Source organism: Carettochelys insculpta, chromosome 13, assembly GCF_033958435.1.
Source record: "Carettochelys insculpta isolate YL-2023 chromosome 13, ASM3395843v1, whole genome shotgun sequence".
NCBI classification, from domain to species: Eukaryota; Metazoa; Chordata; order Testudines; family Carettochelyidae; genus Carettochelys; species Carettochelys insculpta.
In genome coordinates, this window is record NC_134149.1 from 45,418,221 (window position 1) to 45,434,032 (window position 15,812).

Here is a 15,812-nt window from a genome sequence, read left to right on the forward strand (position 1 = left end):
ATGAGGTTAGCGACTTCGACGTCTCGCCGCCTAACGTCGAAGTTAACTTCGAAATAGCGCCCGACGCGTGTAGACGCGACGGGCGCTATTTCGAAGTTGGTGCCGCTACTTTGAAGTAGCGTGCATGTGTAGACGCAGCTCAGGTGCTCCAGAGCTCAGCTGCCCCCCTGCGGGAGGGAGCCATCAATTCCCCCGTCCTCCCCGGTAAGTGCTCAGAGAGGGGGTAGTGGCCAGCAGCCAGCGGGGCTCCATGGCTGTGCTTTGCCACCCACCTGGCCGCTGGATGTTGAGCAGCCCTGGGGTGGCGCAGGCTGAGGCGCGAGCAGCCAGCATGGGCAGAGTAACGGGAGGTGGCTGGGATGAGCTGCTGAGCTCACGCCCCCAGGAATTTAAGGGGTGCGGATGCCGCAGTAAAACCTACCTGATCTGTGAGTTATTGTACAGAGACAGGCCTGCAGCCCCTGCCCCCAGCTCCAGCTGGATGTGTGCTCCGGCCCTCCCCTTTTTCTCTGCCCCCCCCCAGTTGCGAGGGCTGTGGCTGTCCCTTTGGCCTGCACACAGTCTCCCCCACACTCCGGGCCTGGGCAGGCCCCAGCTCATCAGGGAGGATCTGATGGCCAGCAAGCCTGCTCCTCTGCCTGCTGGTAACAGAGCTGCTCCTGGCTGCCAAGGGACAATCGCCAGGCCCCTCTGAGTGCAATGGAGCACCCCCTTTTCCCAGCCACGGGCTACCAACCCTCCAGGGGGGAGCAGGGCCAGGGCTGGCATGGCTGGCGAGACATCCCACAGCCCCTTGCCCCCGGCTCCCTGTTCTCAGACACTTGCGATACAGCAGTCAGGGTCGGGACTGGCCTGGCTTTCCTGCCAGCCACGGGGCTGGCTTGGCTGAGGGGCAGTGAGCAGGAAGGCTGCCTGGGTGGTAGAGGCTTTGCTATACAAACCTCCCCGGAAGAGGAGACCTACAGTGGTGGGGAGGCAGGGCCAAGAGCCAGAGCCGAAGCAGCCACGAGTGTTTAGACAAGATGTGGGAGTGCCCCAAGGGAGGGGATACAGGTCACACGAGCAAGGGCTGCAGGAGCAGGCGGGGTGAGCTGGGGAGGGAGGAGATGAAGGGGGACGCGATGGTCTTTAAAGAGCTGGGGGGCCGCAGGCAAAAGAGTGAGAAACGCTGTTCTCCCTGGCACCGGGGGCAGGACAACCGGCGCTGGGCGTGGCAGATTTTGCTGAACTCGGGAGAAACGTCCCAGCTGGCAGGGTGGTGGGGCAGGCTTCAGGGCAATGCGCAATCCGCATTGTGGGGGCTTCCCACAGGAGGCTGGAGAACCGTCGGCAGCAGATCTGGCCTGTGTGTGTGTGTGTGTGTGTGTGTGTTAAATTATTTGTTCTGGGATCAGAACCTTGACCAAGAAATGTGGACCCTGAGAAAACATAATGGCCTTCCCCGGGTTTAGCCACAACATGGACTGGCTGCCGGGGGTGGGGGTGCGCTCTGGCTGGCTCTCTGAGCCCAAGAGGGGGCAGTGAGACTGGGGGGGGCAGAGCAGCAGCACTAACCCCACAGCCGGATGGAGGCGTCCCAGTGATGCAGTGCACCCTGGGATGCTGCAGGACACCTCCTCCTAGGAGAATCACTTCCCAGGCCCAGAGTGTGCAGAGCAGCCTCTGTCATGGCCTCAGCCCATCCCTCGAGCTGCTCTCGGCTCCCCTGCGAGCGCTGAACTTGGACTGAACTCTCTGAGCTCAGCCCCTTGGGGCCTGACCCCTCTCGCTCGAGGGCCACTGTGGCTCAACCCAGCCAGCCAGGGGCACGTTGCGAGGGGAGCTTGGGCAAACCCCACGCCTGGTGAGCCGGCCTGCCTGTGCCACAGCCCTGCAAGGCAGAGGGTGGAAGCCAGCAGGCAGGAGCTGGCGATGCAGGGAGAGCTCTTGGGCGGGGGTCAAGCCAAGACCGGACAGCAGCGCAGGAAGGCAGGGGCCAGGCAGTCCTGCAGGGCAGCAGGGCCCTGAAGAGTGGGAGCCGTCTGCTCTTAGCTTTGGGATCTGAGGGGTCTGGGGAGATAACTGGGACCTGGTGCTCTGCAAGAGCACGATTCTGCTGGCTCGTGGGCCTGGGTGTGGGGACTCTGAGCAGGCCAGTGGGGCAACAGGCATCCGAAGCCCTCCGCTGGAGCGAGGCCGTGGCAGAGCCAGGCACAGACATGATGTTGCAGGACCAAAGAGGGCAGAGGCGCCGGCCAGTGCTCCGGGAGTGAGCCCCTAGGGCAGCCGCGGGCTCTGGTTGGAAGAGAGCTCCTCAGAGCCAGCCCAGCGTCCCTGCCTGCAAGGAGCTGCTCCGCTGCCCCCTCCCCATGGCCATGAGAGAGGCAGGGTCTCCCTCAGCCCTGCCCAGCTGGCAGAGAAGTGTTTTCAGGGGCCCTTACCCACTCTGGCTGGAAGTGTCCCATGTGATATGGCTCCCACCACTGCTCTGCCGTGTCTAGGGCAGCATTTCTCCCCCGGGTCCGGCCGGCTGCTGGGCTGGCCTGCCTCAGGGGGCCTCAGGGGCTGGTGGCCATCCCTGGACCGGTCCCTGAGCAGCGCTGGTCAGAACACTGGCTGTCTAGGGTGGGCCCTGACTGGGCTCAGAACTGCTCAGGGGCCTCAACTGGCACAGCCAACCTCTGGTGGGGGATCTCCCTGCATGGAATTAGCAGGATCCCTGCGCTCCAGTCAGGAGGCCGGAGCGCCTGGCCGCCCCAGGCCAGGACTGCCTTTCTGGGCAGCCTCAGCCTTGTGCCTCAATGGGTCACTTTGAAAGCCACATGCTGTCTGTGCAGTGGGGGGATGTCAAAGTGAGTGACTTTTAACAGCCCTGTTGCATTCTTCCTATTTCTCCCACTTGTTTCCTATTTGCATCAGATTCAGTCTTGCTTGGGGTCAGTGTCACTCCTAACCTCTCAGGGCTGCAGTTGGCTGTTGACAACTTGGAGGGAGGGGACTGCAGTTTCTCTCTGTTTTTTTCTGTATTGCTAACATTTAAATCCCCACCCACCTCGAGAAATACGGATCTTCCGCTCATAGTAACTCCCAGCTGCCTTTGGAGGCACTCTGCCTCTGTCCTTCTCCTGAGCCATCACTGTAGTATCGGTCTATGCAAGTAACTGCTTCTCTTCCCCGCATTTAGGACGTGCTCCTACGCGCTGCTCCCTTAGGGTTGGCAACACCCCTGCAGAACAGCTTGCAGGCCCCAGGGCCTTGTTTGGCTACCAATCTGGGATCTTACATCAAAAACAAGTTTTCTCCAATTTCCATTCTGACTCAGCAGCCCACCGGCCTGGCCAGCACTCGAGGGAGACAGCAGGACCCAGCTCGTGGTAAACACCAGGGCTGGCAGCTCCACGCAGCCAGGATCAGCTGCCTTATGGTGCCTCCCCCTCCCCGCCATCTGCTTTGAGCACCCTGTCTCTGGAAGTCTTGCTAGGGTGCAAGGTGCTGCAGTTCGCAGGGCTCCCTCCCAGCTGGTCATTTAGAGAGAGCTGCTGGGGTCAGAGCTAGAGAAGGCCGGTGCTTGTTTTGGACCCCCTGGAAACCAGATGGGGGATCTAATTTCTCCGCTTCCTCACTGCCTGACCCAAAGGCAGCCCCTCACCACTCCCCGAGGCGGGGAACAGCCGAGCATGAACTCTAGGCCCTGCCCTGGGGTGGCTGCCTCTGGAGGGAACCCCCTCACCTCGCCACAGGCTGGGGCACGAGGGAGACCAGCCTAGCTCTCAAGTGCTCTGAAAAGTGACTCTACAGAGGCCTCCCTCAGGCTCCATGGGCTGTCCCTGTGGCCGCAGCTCAGGTGTGCTGGGCTGAGGATGGCTGTGTGATCAGCCAGACGTGCAGATGCCCCGAGGGCTGTGGGAGTGGTGCTCGGTCGCACCTGCCTGGGGCGTCCCATCAGCAGCAATGCCCTGTGAGGTGCACAAGGTTGCTCCTCCCTCTGCACCACAGGGGCTGCCTGGATGGTAAGTGAGGGTGTCGGCTGACGGACCAGGATCTGGCAGCAGCCAGGCACTGCAGGGTGCCATGGCAGGCCCAGGGCAGGGAACAGCTTGGGCTGAGGCTCTGGCTGCAGCTGCAGAATGCAGCCCCTTGCCCACATGTGCCACCGTACGTCTCTCCTTCCGTGCTCAGGCAGTGCCCTTCCCACATGGCCTCCCCGGTCCGGGTGTGCCTAAGGTCAGCTCCTATTCACCACCAGTTACTCAGCCCCGCCGCTGCCTCCTGGGCCCCGGGCTGCTCTCAGCAGGGCGGCTGAATGCTTCCCGCCAGGCCTGAACCCATCTTCCCAGCAGCCTGTGAGCCCCAGTTTGCAGCGGGGGAAGGTGGCAGGAGTGGGGGCATCGCAGAGCCCTGTGCAGCCCGGCCCCAGCAGGAACTGCCAAAGCCCCCAGCCCGCCCCCCGCGGGCGCATAGGGCTGGGAAACTGCTGCGCTGACACCCCTCCAGCCACTTCCCTGGACATGTCCCACCCGCCGGGGAACAGCTGCACCCCCGCCTCCTCCACGCTGCCAGCTGCAGCTAGGCCCGTAGCTGCCCCCGCCCCGGCTGCGGGCACTCGGGCTCCCTCCCCGGTGCGGGCCGGGCTGGGGCGAGTAAGCGACGTGCCCAAGGCCCCAGCTCCGGCCTGCCCGCCGTGGCAGGGGGAGCGGGCGGGGCTGCGCGCCGCGGGACGAGCAGTCGCGCTGCGCAGGTGGCGGCTCGGGCCCGGGAGCGGGGCCGCCCCAGCTGACAGGCGCGGAGCGCGGGGGGCGGAGGCGGAGCGGCGGCATGTGCCGCAGATCGCGGGGCTGCCCGTGAGCCGAGCGCGCCGCCCCGGAGCCCGGCTGCCCAGCGCTGCGGCGGAGGAGCCCCGCGCGCCGGCGGCCAGGTGGGTGCTGCAGCCGGGGCGCGGGCAGCTGCGGGGGCAGGGGGGGCTCCAGCCGCGTGTCCCCCGGGCCCCAGCGCCTCTTGCCTTCGCCCGCCGCCCGCGGGCTGCTGGGCAGGGGCGCCTCGGGGAGGCCCCGGGGTAGGGGAAGGGGTGACGGGGAGAGAGGTGCTTTGGTGAGACCCCGGGGGCAGGGGAGGAGGTGCACGTGGGATGTGGGGCGCACGTGGGGGTGGTGGGAGGTGGATGGGGAGACCCCCGGGGCAGGGGAGGGGGTGCACTTGGGATGTGAGGCGCACGTGGGGGTGGTGGGAGGTTGATGGGGAGACCCTGGGGGCAGGGGAGGGGGTGTATGTGGTATATGGGGTGGATGTGGGAGTGATGGGGGTAGATGGGGAGACCCTGGGGGCAGGGGAGGGGTGCATGTGGGATGTGGGGCGCACGTGGGGGTGGTGGGAGGTGGATGGGGAGACCCCCGGGGCAGGGGAGGGGGTGCACGTGGGAGCAGCGGGGGTCGATGGGGAGACCCCAGGAGAAGGGGTGTATGTGGGATATGGGGTGGACGTGGGAGTGATGGGGGTAGATGGGGAGCCCCTGGGGGCAGGGGAGGGGTGCATGTGGAATGTGGGGTGCACGTGGGGGTGGTAGGAGGTTGATGGGGAGACCCTGGGGGCAGGGGAGGGGGTGTATGTGGTATATGGGGTGGACATGAGGGTGACGGGGGGGTAGATGGGGAGCCCCTGGGGGCAGGGGGGTGCATGTGGAATGTGGGGTGCACGTGGGAGTAGTGGGAGGTTGATGGGGAGACCCTGGGGGCAGGGGAGGGAGTGCACGTGGGATGTGGGGTGGACATGGGGGCAACAGGGGGTCGATGGGGACACCCTGGTGTAGGAGAGGGGGTGTATGTGGGATGTGGGTGCACGTGGGGGCGAGGGGAGGTTGCTGGGGAGACCCCGGGGGCAGGGCAGGGGGTGTATGTGGGATGTGGAGTGGAGGTGAAGGCGATGGGGTGTCGATGGGGAGACCCCAGGGCAGAGGAGGGGGTGTATGTGGGGTGGACATGGGGATGACGGGAGGTCAGTGGGGAGACCACTGGGGCAGGGGAGGGGGTGTAGGTAGGATGTGGGGGTGACGGGAGGTCAGTGGGGAGACCACTGGGGCAGGGGAGGGGGTGTAGGTAGGATGTGGGGGCGACGGGAGGTCAGTGGGGAGACCACTGGGGCAGGGGAGGGGGTGTATGTGGGGTGGACATGGGGATGACGGGAGGTCAGTGGGGAGACCACTGGGGCAGGGGAGGGGGTGTAGGTAGGATGTGGGGGTGACGGGAGGTCAGTGGGGAGACCACTGGGGCAGGGGAGGGGGTGTAGGTAGGATGTGGGGGCGACGGGAGGTCAGTGGGGAGACCACTGGGGCAGGGGAGGGGGTGTAGGTAGGATGTGGGGGTGACGGGAGGTCAGTGGGGAGACCACTGGGGCAGGGGAGGGGGTGTATGTGGGATGTGGGGGCGACGGGAGGTCAGTGGGGAGACCCTGGGGGCAGGGGAGGGGGTGTATGTGGGATGTGGGTGCACGTGGGGGCGACGGGAGGTCGGTGGGGAGAGAGGTGTGGGAGCCCAGCAGCAGCTGCAGCGTGCGATGCAGAGCCAGGGAAGGAAGCCCGGCTTTGCACAATTGTGGTGATCTGAGGGTGAGAAAAGAGGAAGAGTTTGGAGGAAAAGAGAAAGTTGGCAGCCGAGCATGGGTTGGGTTCGGCCGTGGCGGGGGTCCAAGGTGAGGAAATGCCCCGTTTAAGAATACAGCACCCAGCTGCTCCCTGCCCGCACCGGTCAGCCCTGGTCCTGTGGCGCAGGGGAGGGTGGAGGGCCGGCTGCTCAGCCTCACCCGATGCCTTGTCTGGTCCTTTCCTGCAGGGCCGCAGGAAGTGGCACAGCCCGGAGCCCGCCTGGGGTCTCGCCTCAGGGAGACGCTGCAGACATGGCGGAGAAACTGGCCCCTGGGGACTTGTTCTTCAGGAAGGCCAGGGAGTCGGTGTCTTCGCTGGACTCAGACAAGCTGGTCCCGGCCTCTGCCGAGGGGGCCGGCGAGGAGTCCTCCGACAGTGAGGGGGAGCAGGAGGGCAGCTCTCACAAGCTGATCAGGAAGGTGTCCACGTCGGGGCAAATGAGGAGCAAGGTGAGGGGCTGGGGCTGGGGCTGGGGGCCTGGCGGGGGAAGGGCGCAATGGGCGACGGTGGCCGGGCTGGTCGGTTCCTCAGCGGGGTGAGTCGGGGCAGCTCACCGCGCGCAGCACGGCTGCCTGGGGAGCACCCGCTGAGGATGTGGCCAGCACGCGTTTGTGTCAACAGCATCCCTGGCCTAACACAAGCAGGAGTGCTTGCCCGGCGCAGGGTGGGGAGCAGCCGCCGGCTCAGTCTGCACCCAGAGTCCAGCTTGTGACGGGCAGGTTACAGGCGATACCAGAGCAGTGACGCCCAAACAGCGCCCCTGCGGCTGTGAGCTGGAGCCAGCAAGGCTCAGCCCGCATGGAGTCAGCTAGAGGCAGTGGCCTGCTCCCCTCTCGCAGCTGGGGGAGTCGGGAGGGCTGAGGCCATAGGCCGCTCTACAGCTGGTGTCGGGGGAATCAGGATCCGCCCCTCTGCACCTGTGCTGGGAGAGGCGTGGAGTCCAAGGAAGGTGTGAGCGGCTTTTTTGGACCTGAAACCTCAGGGACTGGCTGCTCCATTGCCTGTGGGCATTGCCCAGGTTCCGTCTCAGCTTGGGGCAGAGATAGGATGTTTGGAAGCTGGGATCTGGTTAGGGGTTGTACTACCTCCCCAGGCAGCAGGAGTCTGTGATTCAGTCAGGTCATTGCTGCTCCTGGCTAGGGGGTGCACAGCTGGGACCTGGAGAGTTGTGAGGGTGTTCTGTGTTCTGACTTCTTTGGGGCGTTGTGATGCCTGGAGCGTCCAACCACATGCACATCTCTAACCTCTTGTGGCTCAGCTCTGGGGATGGGAGCCTGGTGAGCCATAGAGCGTAGGCCGTGCCGGATCCCCTGTTGGCAGCCTCCCAGGATTGTTAGCCCCTCAGTGAAATTCCCCATAATTTTGTCCTGATCTCATCTGCTGAGAAGAACCTTCCAGATTTTATGTACTGGCTTTTGGTGGTTGGGATTCAGTGAGAGCTTGGCAGACAGACTAGCAAGAAATGCCTTTTGGGTATGTCCTACAGCAAACAGTGTTGTGAGTTCCCCTGGCTGCCTCTGCAGCACCGCTCGCGAGCTGGCGATGGTGCGGGATCGTGAGGGTTGCAATACCAGTCAGTGGTGAGCTCTGTTTGGAACCCGGGCCGGGGGGTGGAATATTGAAAGACACGTGGCTGAGTCAAACCCCTGTGGCTGGAGACGTTTTGGTTTCTTTTCAACGACAACCTTAGAAACAATAGAGAAAAAATCAATGACCAGCCATTTAAAAATTAGCTGATAAATGTTCTTTGAACCCCATCTCCGGGCTGCACGCAGTGCCCAGAGACAGGGATTGTTGCTGAAAGGGATTTAGACCTTTACGGAAGTCCTGCAGTTATGCTGGGAAGGGTAAAAGTGACAGGAACGGCCAAACCTTGTGCTGCAGGACACAAACCAATTCCCGACGGGGGGTGGGGGTAGGGGTGGGGACTCTGCCCCGGGAGTAGCGCCGCCTGGTACGCTGCATGAGGTTATACTCTGGCTCCGGAGGTGGGAGCCTGGGCTCGGCGGAGCTTTGCTGTGCTCTGGAACGGGGCTCTTATTCGAACGCATTCCTGGTGGCACTGCCGGTTGCAAACCGGCGGCAGTGGCCTGAACACTAGGCTGTGCCAAGGGGTGCCGCCAGGGAAGGCAGACATATGCAGGAGGGCTGGCCTGGGAGAGGCTCAGAGAGGTTGCAGACGCTGTCTTGTTTACGGCTAGTAGCGCTGCAGATTTATCGTCTTTTCTGGCGTGTGCACCTAAGGGTGGATCCTGCTCTGCCGCACGAGTGCAAAGCCGGAGCGCCTGAAGGGCGTTTTCCTCCGCGTGGATTAGAGCCCTAGTCTGGAAGCCTGGGAATTTGCCACAAGGACAATCGAGCCAAGGGAAGTTGCCTCATTCCAAAGTGGTGCATCTCCACCAGCAGTTTACACTGCGCACAGCCCCCCGGTTTCTAGTCATTCCCCCCCCACCCCGGCCCTACAGCAGAGCCCTGGGGTTTGCAATCTCAGCGGTGCAAGGGAGGAACCTGCTTGTTTCCTGGACGTTGACACGAGACGTGTGGGGCAATGCGTTGGTGTGCTCCAAGCCCGGGGCTGTGGAGAAGTTGTTTGTGCGCTAGCGAAGGGCCACCCCTTGCCCTCCAGCCGCCAGCACGGTCTCCATGCTGCCCATGCCCTGCAGCGTTGCTACCTGAGAAGTGTATGGGGGGCGGGGAACGCGCTCCCCTGGCAGCGCCACACCCTCCCGCACGTCTGAGCTGGGTGGGGAGCATGGGCAGTAGCTCTCTGTTGGGAGCCAGTTGCCCCAGTGCCGCAGGCAAGGGGGGATGTAGTGCCCTGGGTACGCAGTTATCACAGGGAGGGAGCTCAGCCCTGTTGGCACAGGCTGCTGCTGAAGACACCACTCTCTGGCTAGGCACCTGGAGCAGCACCAGCACCAGCACCCCCCCGCCCACTGCTGCCAGAGGTCCACAGCTGCCTGGCGTGCGGTGCAGGGGCGCTGGGGGAGAGATGTGCAAGAGCTGGATGAGGGCCGTGAGGGGCACCCCGCTGGGAGCAGCTCGCTGATGAGGTCGGGAGAAGGGAGAGTTTGGGGCAGGGTCTGTGCGCTGCTCCCAGGGCCGGGAGAGCATGTAGACGGGGCGTTTGCCTGTGCCTGTGGCTGGGGGTGGGGGTGGGGGCATGGGTGTCCTCCCAGGCCCTCCATCGTGCAGTGTTTTTCAGAGGGCTGAACCCTGACCAGCCTGCGTCTCAAGCTCTGACCAAGCCTCTCTCAGCTGTGGAATACCGGCGGCGGCAGCAGCAGCAGGGCCCATTGTGTTACTGTGCACGATTTCCCAGGATGAGTCACTGCTGCAGTCATCCACAAGGAGACAGGCTTATGGCACGACACGTCGCCAGGCCAGGCCGGGCTCGGACGTGGCGCTGGGGCTCTTGGGCTCGAGCTCTGTGCTGTGCGAGGGCCGCTCTCCCCGTCCCCGCCTCCGCCTCGCAACGGCAGCCCCGTTCACTCCCGTGCAAAGCAGGTGGAGAGCTCTGAGCCAGGTGCATGTTGCAGCCGCGCTTGGGAGCAAATGACCCTGTGCAGCTGGTGAGGGGGTGATGCGGCCCAGGGAGGAGAGCGTCTCCTGGCTCTGCCCTCCAGCGTGGGACTGTGCTGGCAACGGCTGACTGGTGTGGGTGGCGGATGGGTGTAGGAAGGGCCTACGAGTGGGACAGGGAGGCAGTGTGGGGGGCACCCTTTAGCCATTACAGTTTTGGAGAGGGCACCGGGGGCGATGCCCCTCCCGAGCAGGGTCCCTCTGGTTTTTCCATCCAGGCACAGAATGAATTTTGTTCTGTGCATTGAGGCATTTGCAGCTGTGCACCCCCCATAGACACACGCTGCCGCTGTGGGCGCTCTGCTGATCAGCTGGGCGGCTCCTGAATCTCTCCGGGTGGCCGCCCCCGCGCTCAGCTTACGTGGAACGCTGCTCCTGAGCACGCCCACCTCTGGTTCTGACGCTGGGTAGAATAACACAAGCTGGGGAGGGAACTCGGAAAGCGACGTGTCGTCCCCGAGCTGGCCCGGGGCCGAGCAGGTGTGTTCCTGCAGACGCTCCCCCTGGGCTTTGCTTAGCCTCGCTGGGGTGGGGACGTCGCCTCCCTCTGCCAGGCCCTTCTCCTGGTCTGCATCCGCCTCAGTCTGTCCTACCCACCTTGCGCCTCGCTGCTCCTCTTCTGCTCTTTGACTCGTTCCTCTGCTCCTCCTGCTGCCCGGCTGGGGCGCCGCATTTCCCTGGGCTGAGCACAGGACACCCGGTACCGTTCCTGGCATCCAGTGCGTGCAGCGGCACTCGCTCCGGACTTGGCAATTAACAGCACGCTGGCTGAGCCCCTATGAGACAGCCCTGCGGTGCAGCCGGAGTCGCGTTGTTTCCCTTCTTCCCTGTAAGGGGTGCGCAGGGGGAGGTGACGCACCCCTCTCTCAGCTGAGGAGGGGGCGACTGACCGACCTGACCCAGCCCTCCTACACAGAGCTCTCCAGCCTCCAGGTCTGGCTGGGCCCTGGGAAGGGTTCCCCACCCTGCTTGATGCCTGGCAATGTGTCGGGGACGCGCCAGCCCACAGGGCCCCTCACAGAGTTTGGTCAGGTCAGGTTCACCCCAGAAGGTGGCCAGCAGCAGCCTTTCTGCCCTGCGTGTAGGGGTGGGACAGGAGTGTCGGAGTAGAGCTGGCTTGGCCCTCTGTACGCGTCTTCGCAGAGATTGTCTCCTTCCCTCCCTGCCTCCCTCGTGCGGAGGAGCAGGTTGTCCCTTCCTGCCGATAGAAATGCAGCTCACGCTGCCAAGCTGGTGCTGACCACAGACCCAAGAACCCAGCCACCTCCTGTCCCCTGGCTAGAGTGTGGGCAGGAAGGGGTTAGGCCCAAGCAACCTGACTGAGGGGCGTCAGCGAACCCGGCCAGAGGCAGCCCAGCAGGGGCAGAGCAGCCCTGCGCTGCCTGGGAGCAGGGGGCTGCGGTGTAACCTGTAGGGGCAGAGCCAAGCGGACTGGAAATAGCTCCGTCCTGGCCACTGCAGGGCTAAGCTGAGGGCGGAGAAGCTTCCCTGGGCCAGTGCTGTGCAGGGGCTTTGACACACTCAGGGTTTGGCTGCCCCCGGCCAGCCCCTGGGCTTTCCCTAGGTGCAAGCCCAGCCAGAGGCAGTGCGGGGAGGCAGGCGCGCCGGCCAGGCTAGGGCAGAATCATCTGCTCGGGCTGGTTCTCCCCACAGCGCCGGGAGCAGGAGGCGCCCCCCGGGTGAGCAGCGGGGCTGGGGGTGAAGGGGCGCAGTGGGGGTCCTGAGAGTGTGCAGCAGAGGTGACCCGTAACGAGCCACCCCGTTGCACTCCCCAGCTGCCAGCGCAGCAGGCACAGTGCTGGCTGGAAAGGGGGCAGGTGAGGGGCCCTGCGGGTGGAGGGGCAGCACGCCATGGGGCGGCACTGACAGCCCAGCCGGGGGAGCGTCTGCCCCCAGCCATACACGCTCACCCCCATTGCCATCCCCTGGGGCCCACCCCCACTCACCGCTGCTGGGGGGCAGGTGGCTGGCAGAGCCCCGGGCAGCAGCACCCGCCCGTACTGATGGCAGGAGAGAGATGGAAAGTACGGGACAATTGGCCCCTTTTGAAGGAGTCTGCACACTGCGGGAGGAGGTGAATGGGGGACTGACCCTTAAAAATGGGAAGTTTGGTCACCTGATTGCTGGCCCTGTGGGTCGCTCCTCCCGGTCCCTTCCCCCGCTGGTCCTCATTGTCTGCGGTGCTTGGGGCTGAACGCCACTGGCCTGGTTCCCTGCCGCCCGTCCCAGGGACTGCCCCGATTCCCCCTGGGCCCGCGCTGCTGCTGCTTCGCAGTGCAGGGACCTGTGGCAGCGCCAGCCGGGCAGGCTCCGGGTGGACATCAGGGAACCGTCCAGCGGTCGGGGTGGTGACGCTGGAGTAACTTGCCCAGGGAGGATGTGGAATCTCCTCCCTCCGTGGAGATGGTTAGGAGCTGGGCGGTGCGGGGACGACTCGATGGCTTCCCCAGCTCCCTGTGAGTCCTAGTGCTCTGTGGTGCCGTGCCCAGGCCTGGAAAGGGTCCGCGGGTGAGGGAGCTTAACGGTGTCCCCAGGCGAAGAGCCCAGGCTCGCATGCAGAGCAGCAGGCGATGATTTAGGCGGGGCTGATCCTGCAGTAGGCAGGGGGCTGGACTCGACCTCCTGAGGTCCCTTCCCGCCCTGGGGTTCTAGGATTCTGTGACTCCTCCGGGGCTCCCGGTGAGAGGCAGGGGCTGAGGGAAGGGCCCAGCTGGGCGACTGAGCAAGCCCTGCAGAGGTGACCCACTTGCCCCCGAGGCGCTGGCTGGAAGGGCAGGGCTGCGACCGGAGCTGCGTTGGCTGCTGCTGCCGCACAGGGCAAGCCCACCAGGGGCTGGCGCCAGCTTTGCCTGCCAGCTGCTCTGGGGACCTGATGCTCGCTGGTGCCTGCTCTGGGAAGTGCGGCTGGATCCTCTGCTAATCTGGGTGACCCCCTTCCCCCGAAGCCCCGGTGCACTGGGGAGGCTGGGGGGTAGCACTGGCCGCTTGCTGACTCTGGCAGATCCCAGCATGCAGAGCTGAGCGTCGGCAGGCGATGCATTGCAGGGTGGGAGCTTGGGCTCTGGGCGCAGTCGCGGGAGCGTGCTGCTGCGGTGGGGGATGTCCTGCATCGAGGATCCCGGAGGGAGGCAGATTTGGAAACCTCGGGAGTGTCATGGCCTGTTGGCGCCTAGCCTGGCTCTCTGCACACCACTGACCACAGCTGTGCCAGGAGGGCCTGGAGCTGGAGCAGGGCTTGCAGCCAGAGAGCGAGGTGTGATTTACGGACCCTGATGCAGCATCTGAGCTGGCCGGTCCTCTCCTCTGGGGAGCGGAGAGCCAGCCAGAGGAGCGGGCCCTGGGGGCCGGGTGGGAAGCGGTGCCGTCACACCTGGGTGCGCAGGGCAGTAGGCGGGTTACAGGGTCAGTCCAGTGGACGGGTGTCGGTGTGACAGCGCTGATCCCTCCCTGGCCAGCCCGAAGTGCAGGGCTGCATGGCAGGGTTCTTCATGGGCAGAGTAGGCGGAGGAGGAACCTGCGCCTGTCCGGGGGCAGCTGTGCTTGTCTGCGGCTCTCCGGTGTGTGGAGGACAGGCGCCTTTGGTCCGGCACCTTCAGTCGGAGCTCTGCTTTCTGGGGGTCTCGTCTGAATGCCTGGCACAGCAGAGGGTCTCTCTCTGCTCCGTCCCGCCCCACCCCACCCCGCCCCAGGGAGAGCTCCGGGACCTTTCACACAGAGCTTGTGTCCCGACCGCTTTGGGGCCTTTGAGTTCAATTTGGGTTCATAAATAGACAGGGTGAGTAAAGCTAGAAATGGCCTCACCTGTCAGGGGATCTGCTCCGTCCTGGGCCTGCTGACCCGGCATTCGCCAGACAAGACCTGAATTTCTAAGGCAAACACAAGCAGACAAGCGACCGGCTGCCACTTGCAGTCAATTTTATTGGGTAAAGAGGAAACTGCACCAGATCTCACTGTTAGTCACAGCATGTAGTGCTAGAGACAACTCCCCCCCACACGAGGAAAGTGTCTGTGGTGCACACGGGAGCTCTGGTGCAGGAGATGGTGCTAGGGACAACTCCCCGCACACGAGGAAAGTGTCTGTGGTGCAATGTGGAAGTGCACACGGGAGCTCTGGTGCAGGAGATGGTGCTAGGGACAACTCCCCGCACACGAGGAAAGTGTCTGTGGTGCAATGTGGAGGTGCACAAGGGAGCGCTGGTGCAGGAGATGGTGCTAGGGACAACTCCCCGCACACGAGGAAAGTGTCCGTGGTGCAATGTGGAGGTGCACAAGGGAGCACTGGTGTAGGAGATGGTGCTAGGGACAACTCCCCGCACACGAGGCAAGTGTCCGTGGTGCGACGTGGAGGTGCACACGGGAGCATTGGTGCAGGAGATGGTACCAGGGACAACTCCCTTCACACGAGGAAAGTGTCAGTGGTGCGACACGAAGGTGCACACGGGAGTGTCGGTGCAGGAGATGGTACTAGAGACAACTCCCCCCACACGAGGAAAGTGTCAGTGGTGCGACACAGAGGTGCACATGGGAGTGTCAGTGCACGAGATGGTGCTAGGGACAACTCCCCCCACACGAGGAAAGTGTCGGTGCGACACAGAGGTGCACATGGGAGTGTCAGTGCACGAGATGGTGCTAGAGACAACTCCCCCCACACGAGGAAAGTGTCAGTGGTGCAACACAGAGGTGCACACGGGAGCGCTGGTGCAGGGGATGGTGGTAGAGACAACTCCCCGCACACGAGAAAAGTGTCCGTGGTGCGACATTGAGGTGCACACGGGAGCGCTGGTGCAGGAGAGGGAACCGGCCTTGAAGCAAACGCCCAGCAGCTCTCCCTGGAGGACTGGCGATGGGTTGCACTGTGGGAATAGGAGGCCTCGTCTGCGGGCGCCTTTGACCTGGCGTGTTGCACCAGTTGCCGGAAGCCGGTTCCAGCCTCACTGTAGGTGCTCTTGTTCTGGTTTATCATGAGCTCATTCCTGCCTCACTCGCCCTCGCCTGGAATGGGCCTGGCTGTAGCTAGCGGGATGTCCCCATGGCCTGGGCTGTGGGTTTGAGTCGCCCTGGAGGAGGCCTGGTGCCGCTCTGCGTGCAGACAAGCAGCAGGCTGAGGGCTCTGACATTTGGCGCAGTCACCAGAGGGGCCTGGAGATTTACTACCTGGGCTCCTTCCAGGAGCTCTCTTTGCCCCCCGCCCACTCGCTCCTTTGTGTGCAGTGTTGTCCTGCTGCCTGGGTAGGTCTGTGGCCCTGTTCGCTGCAGGCTCTGCCAGGCACTGCATGGGCTGTCTATGCACCTGCGTGGGGATATGCTACCAGCGCAGTGTCCCCGGCACGTGGCCGGTCAGTGTCACAGCTCATGGCATGAGCCCACAGGGAGCTGGGGGGAAGCTTCCACGGCAGTCCCTGTTCTCTGGCCGCGGCCCGTCCATCTGGCCCCAGCACTCAGGCAAAGATGAGGGTCTGCGTGCAGGTGAGTGTGACAGCGTGAGCGGGGGCATGTGCCCAGTGTTGTGAGGCAGGCCAAGAAATGCCACGGAAGCACCAGCACCACGTCGGCTCCCAGCTCCCTCCAAACGGGGCTCCTCTCCCACCAGAGCCTCACCGGGGGCTCGTCTGGCGCC

General features: G+C 64.2%; 1 protein-coding gene across 1 annotated transcript in view; it reads left to right on the forward strand.

The window, feature by feature from the left end:
- The first annotated feature begins 6,864 nt into the window (after positions 1-6,864).
- The window catches only part of DGKK (diacylglycerol kinase kappa), a 120,713-nt gene continuing 111,765 nt past the window's right edge, over positions 6,865-15,812 (forward strand). The window contains exon 1 of the mRNA XM_075007515.1: positions 6,865-7,062. Coding sequence (XP_074863616.1) covers positions 6,865-7,062 — 198 coding nt within the window. The remainder of the gene's footprint in view (positions 7,063-15,812) is intronic.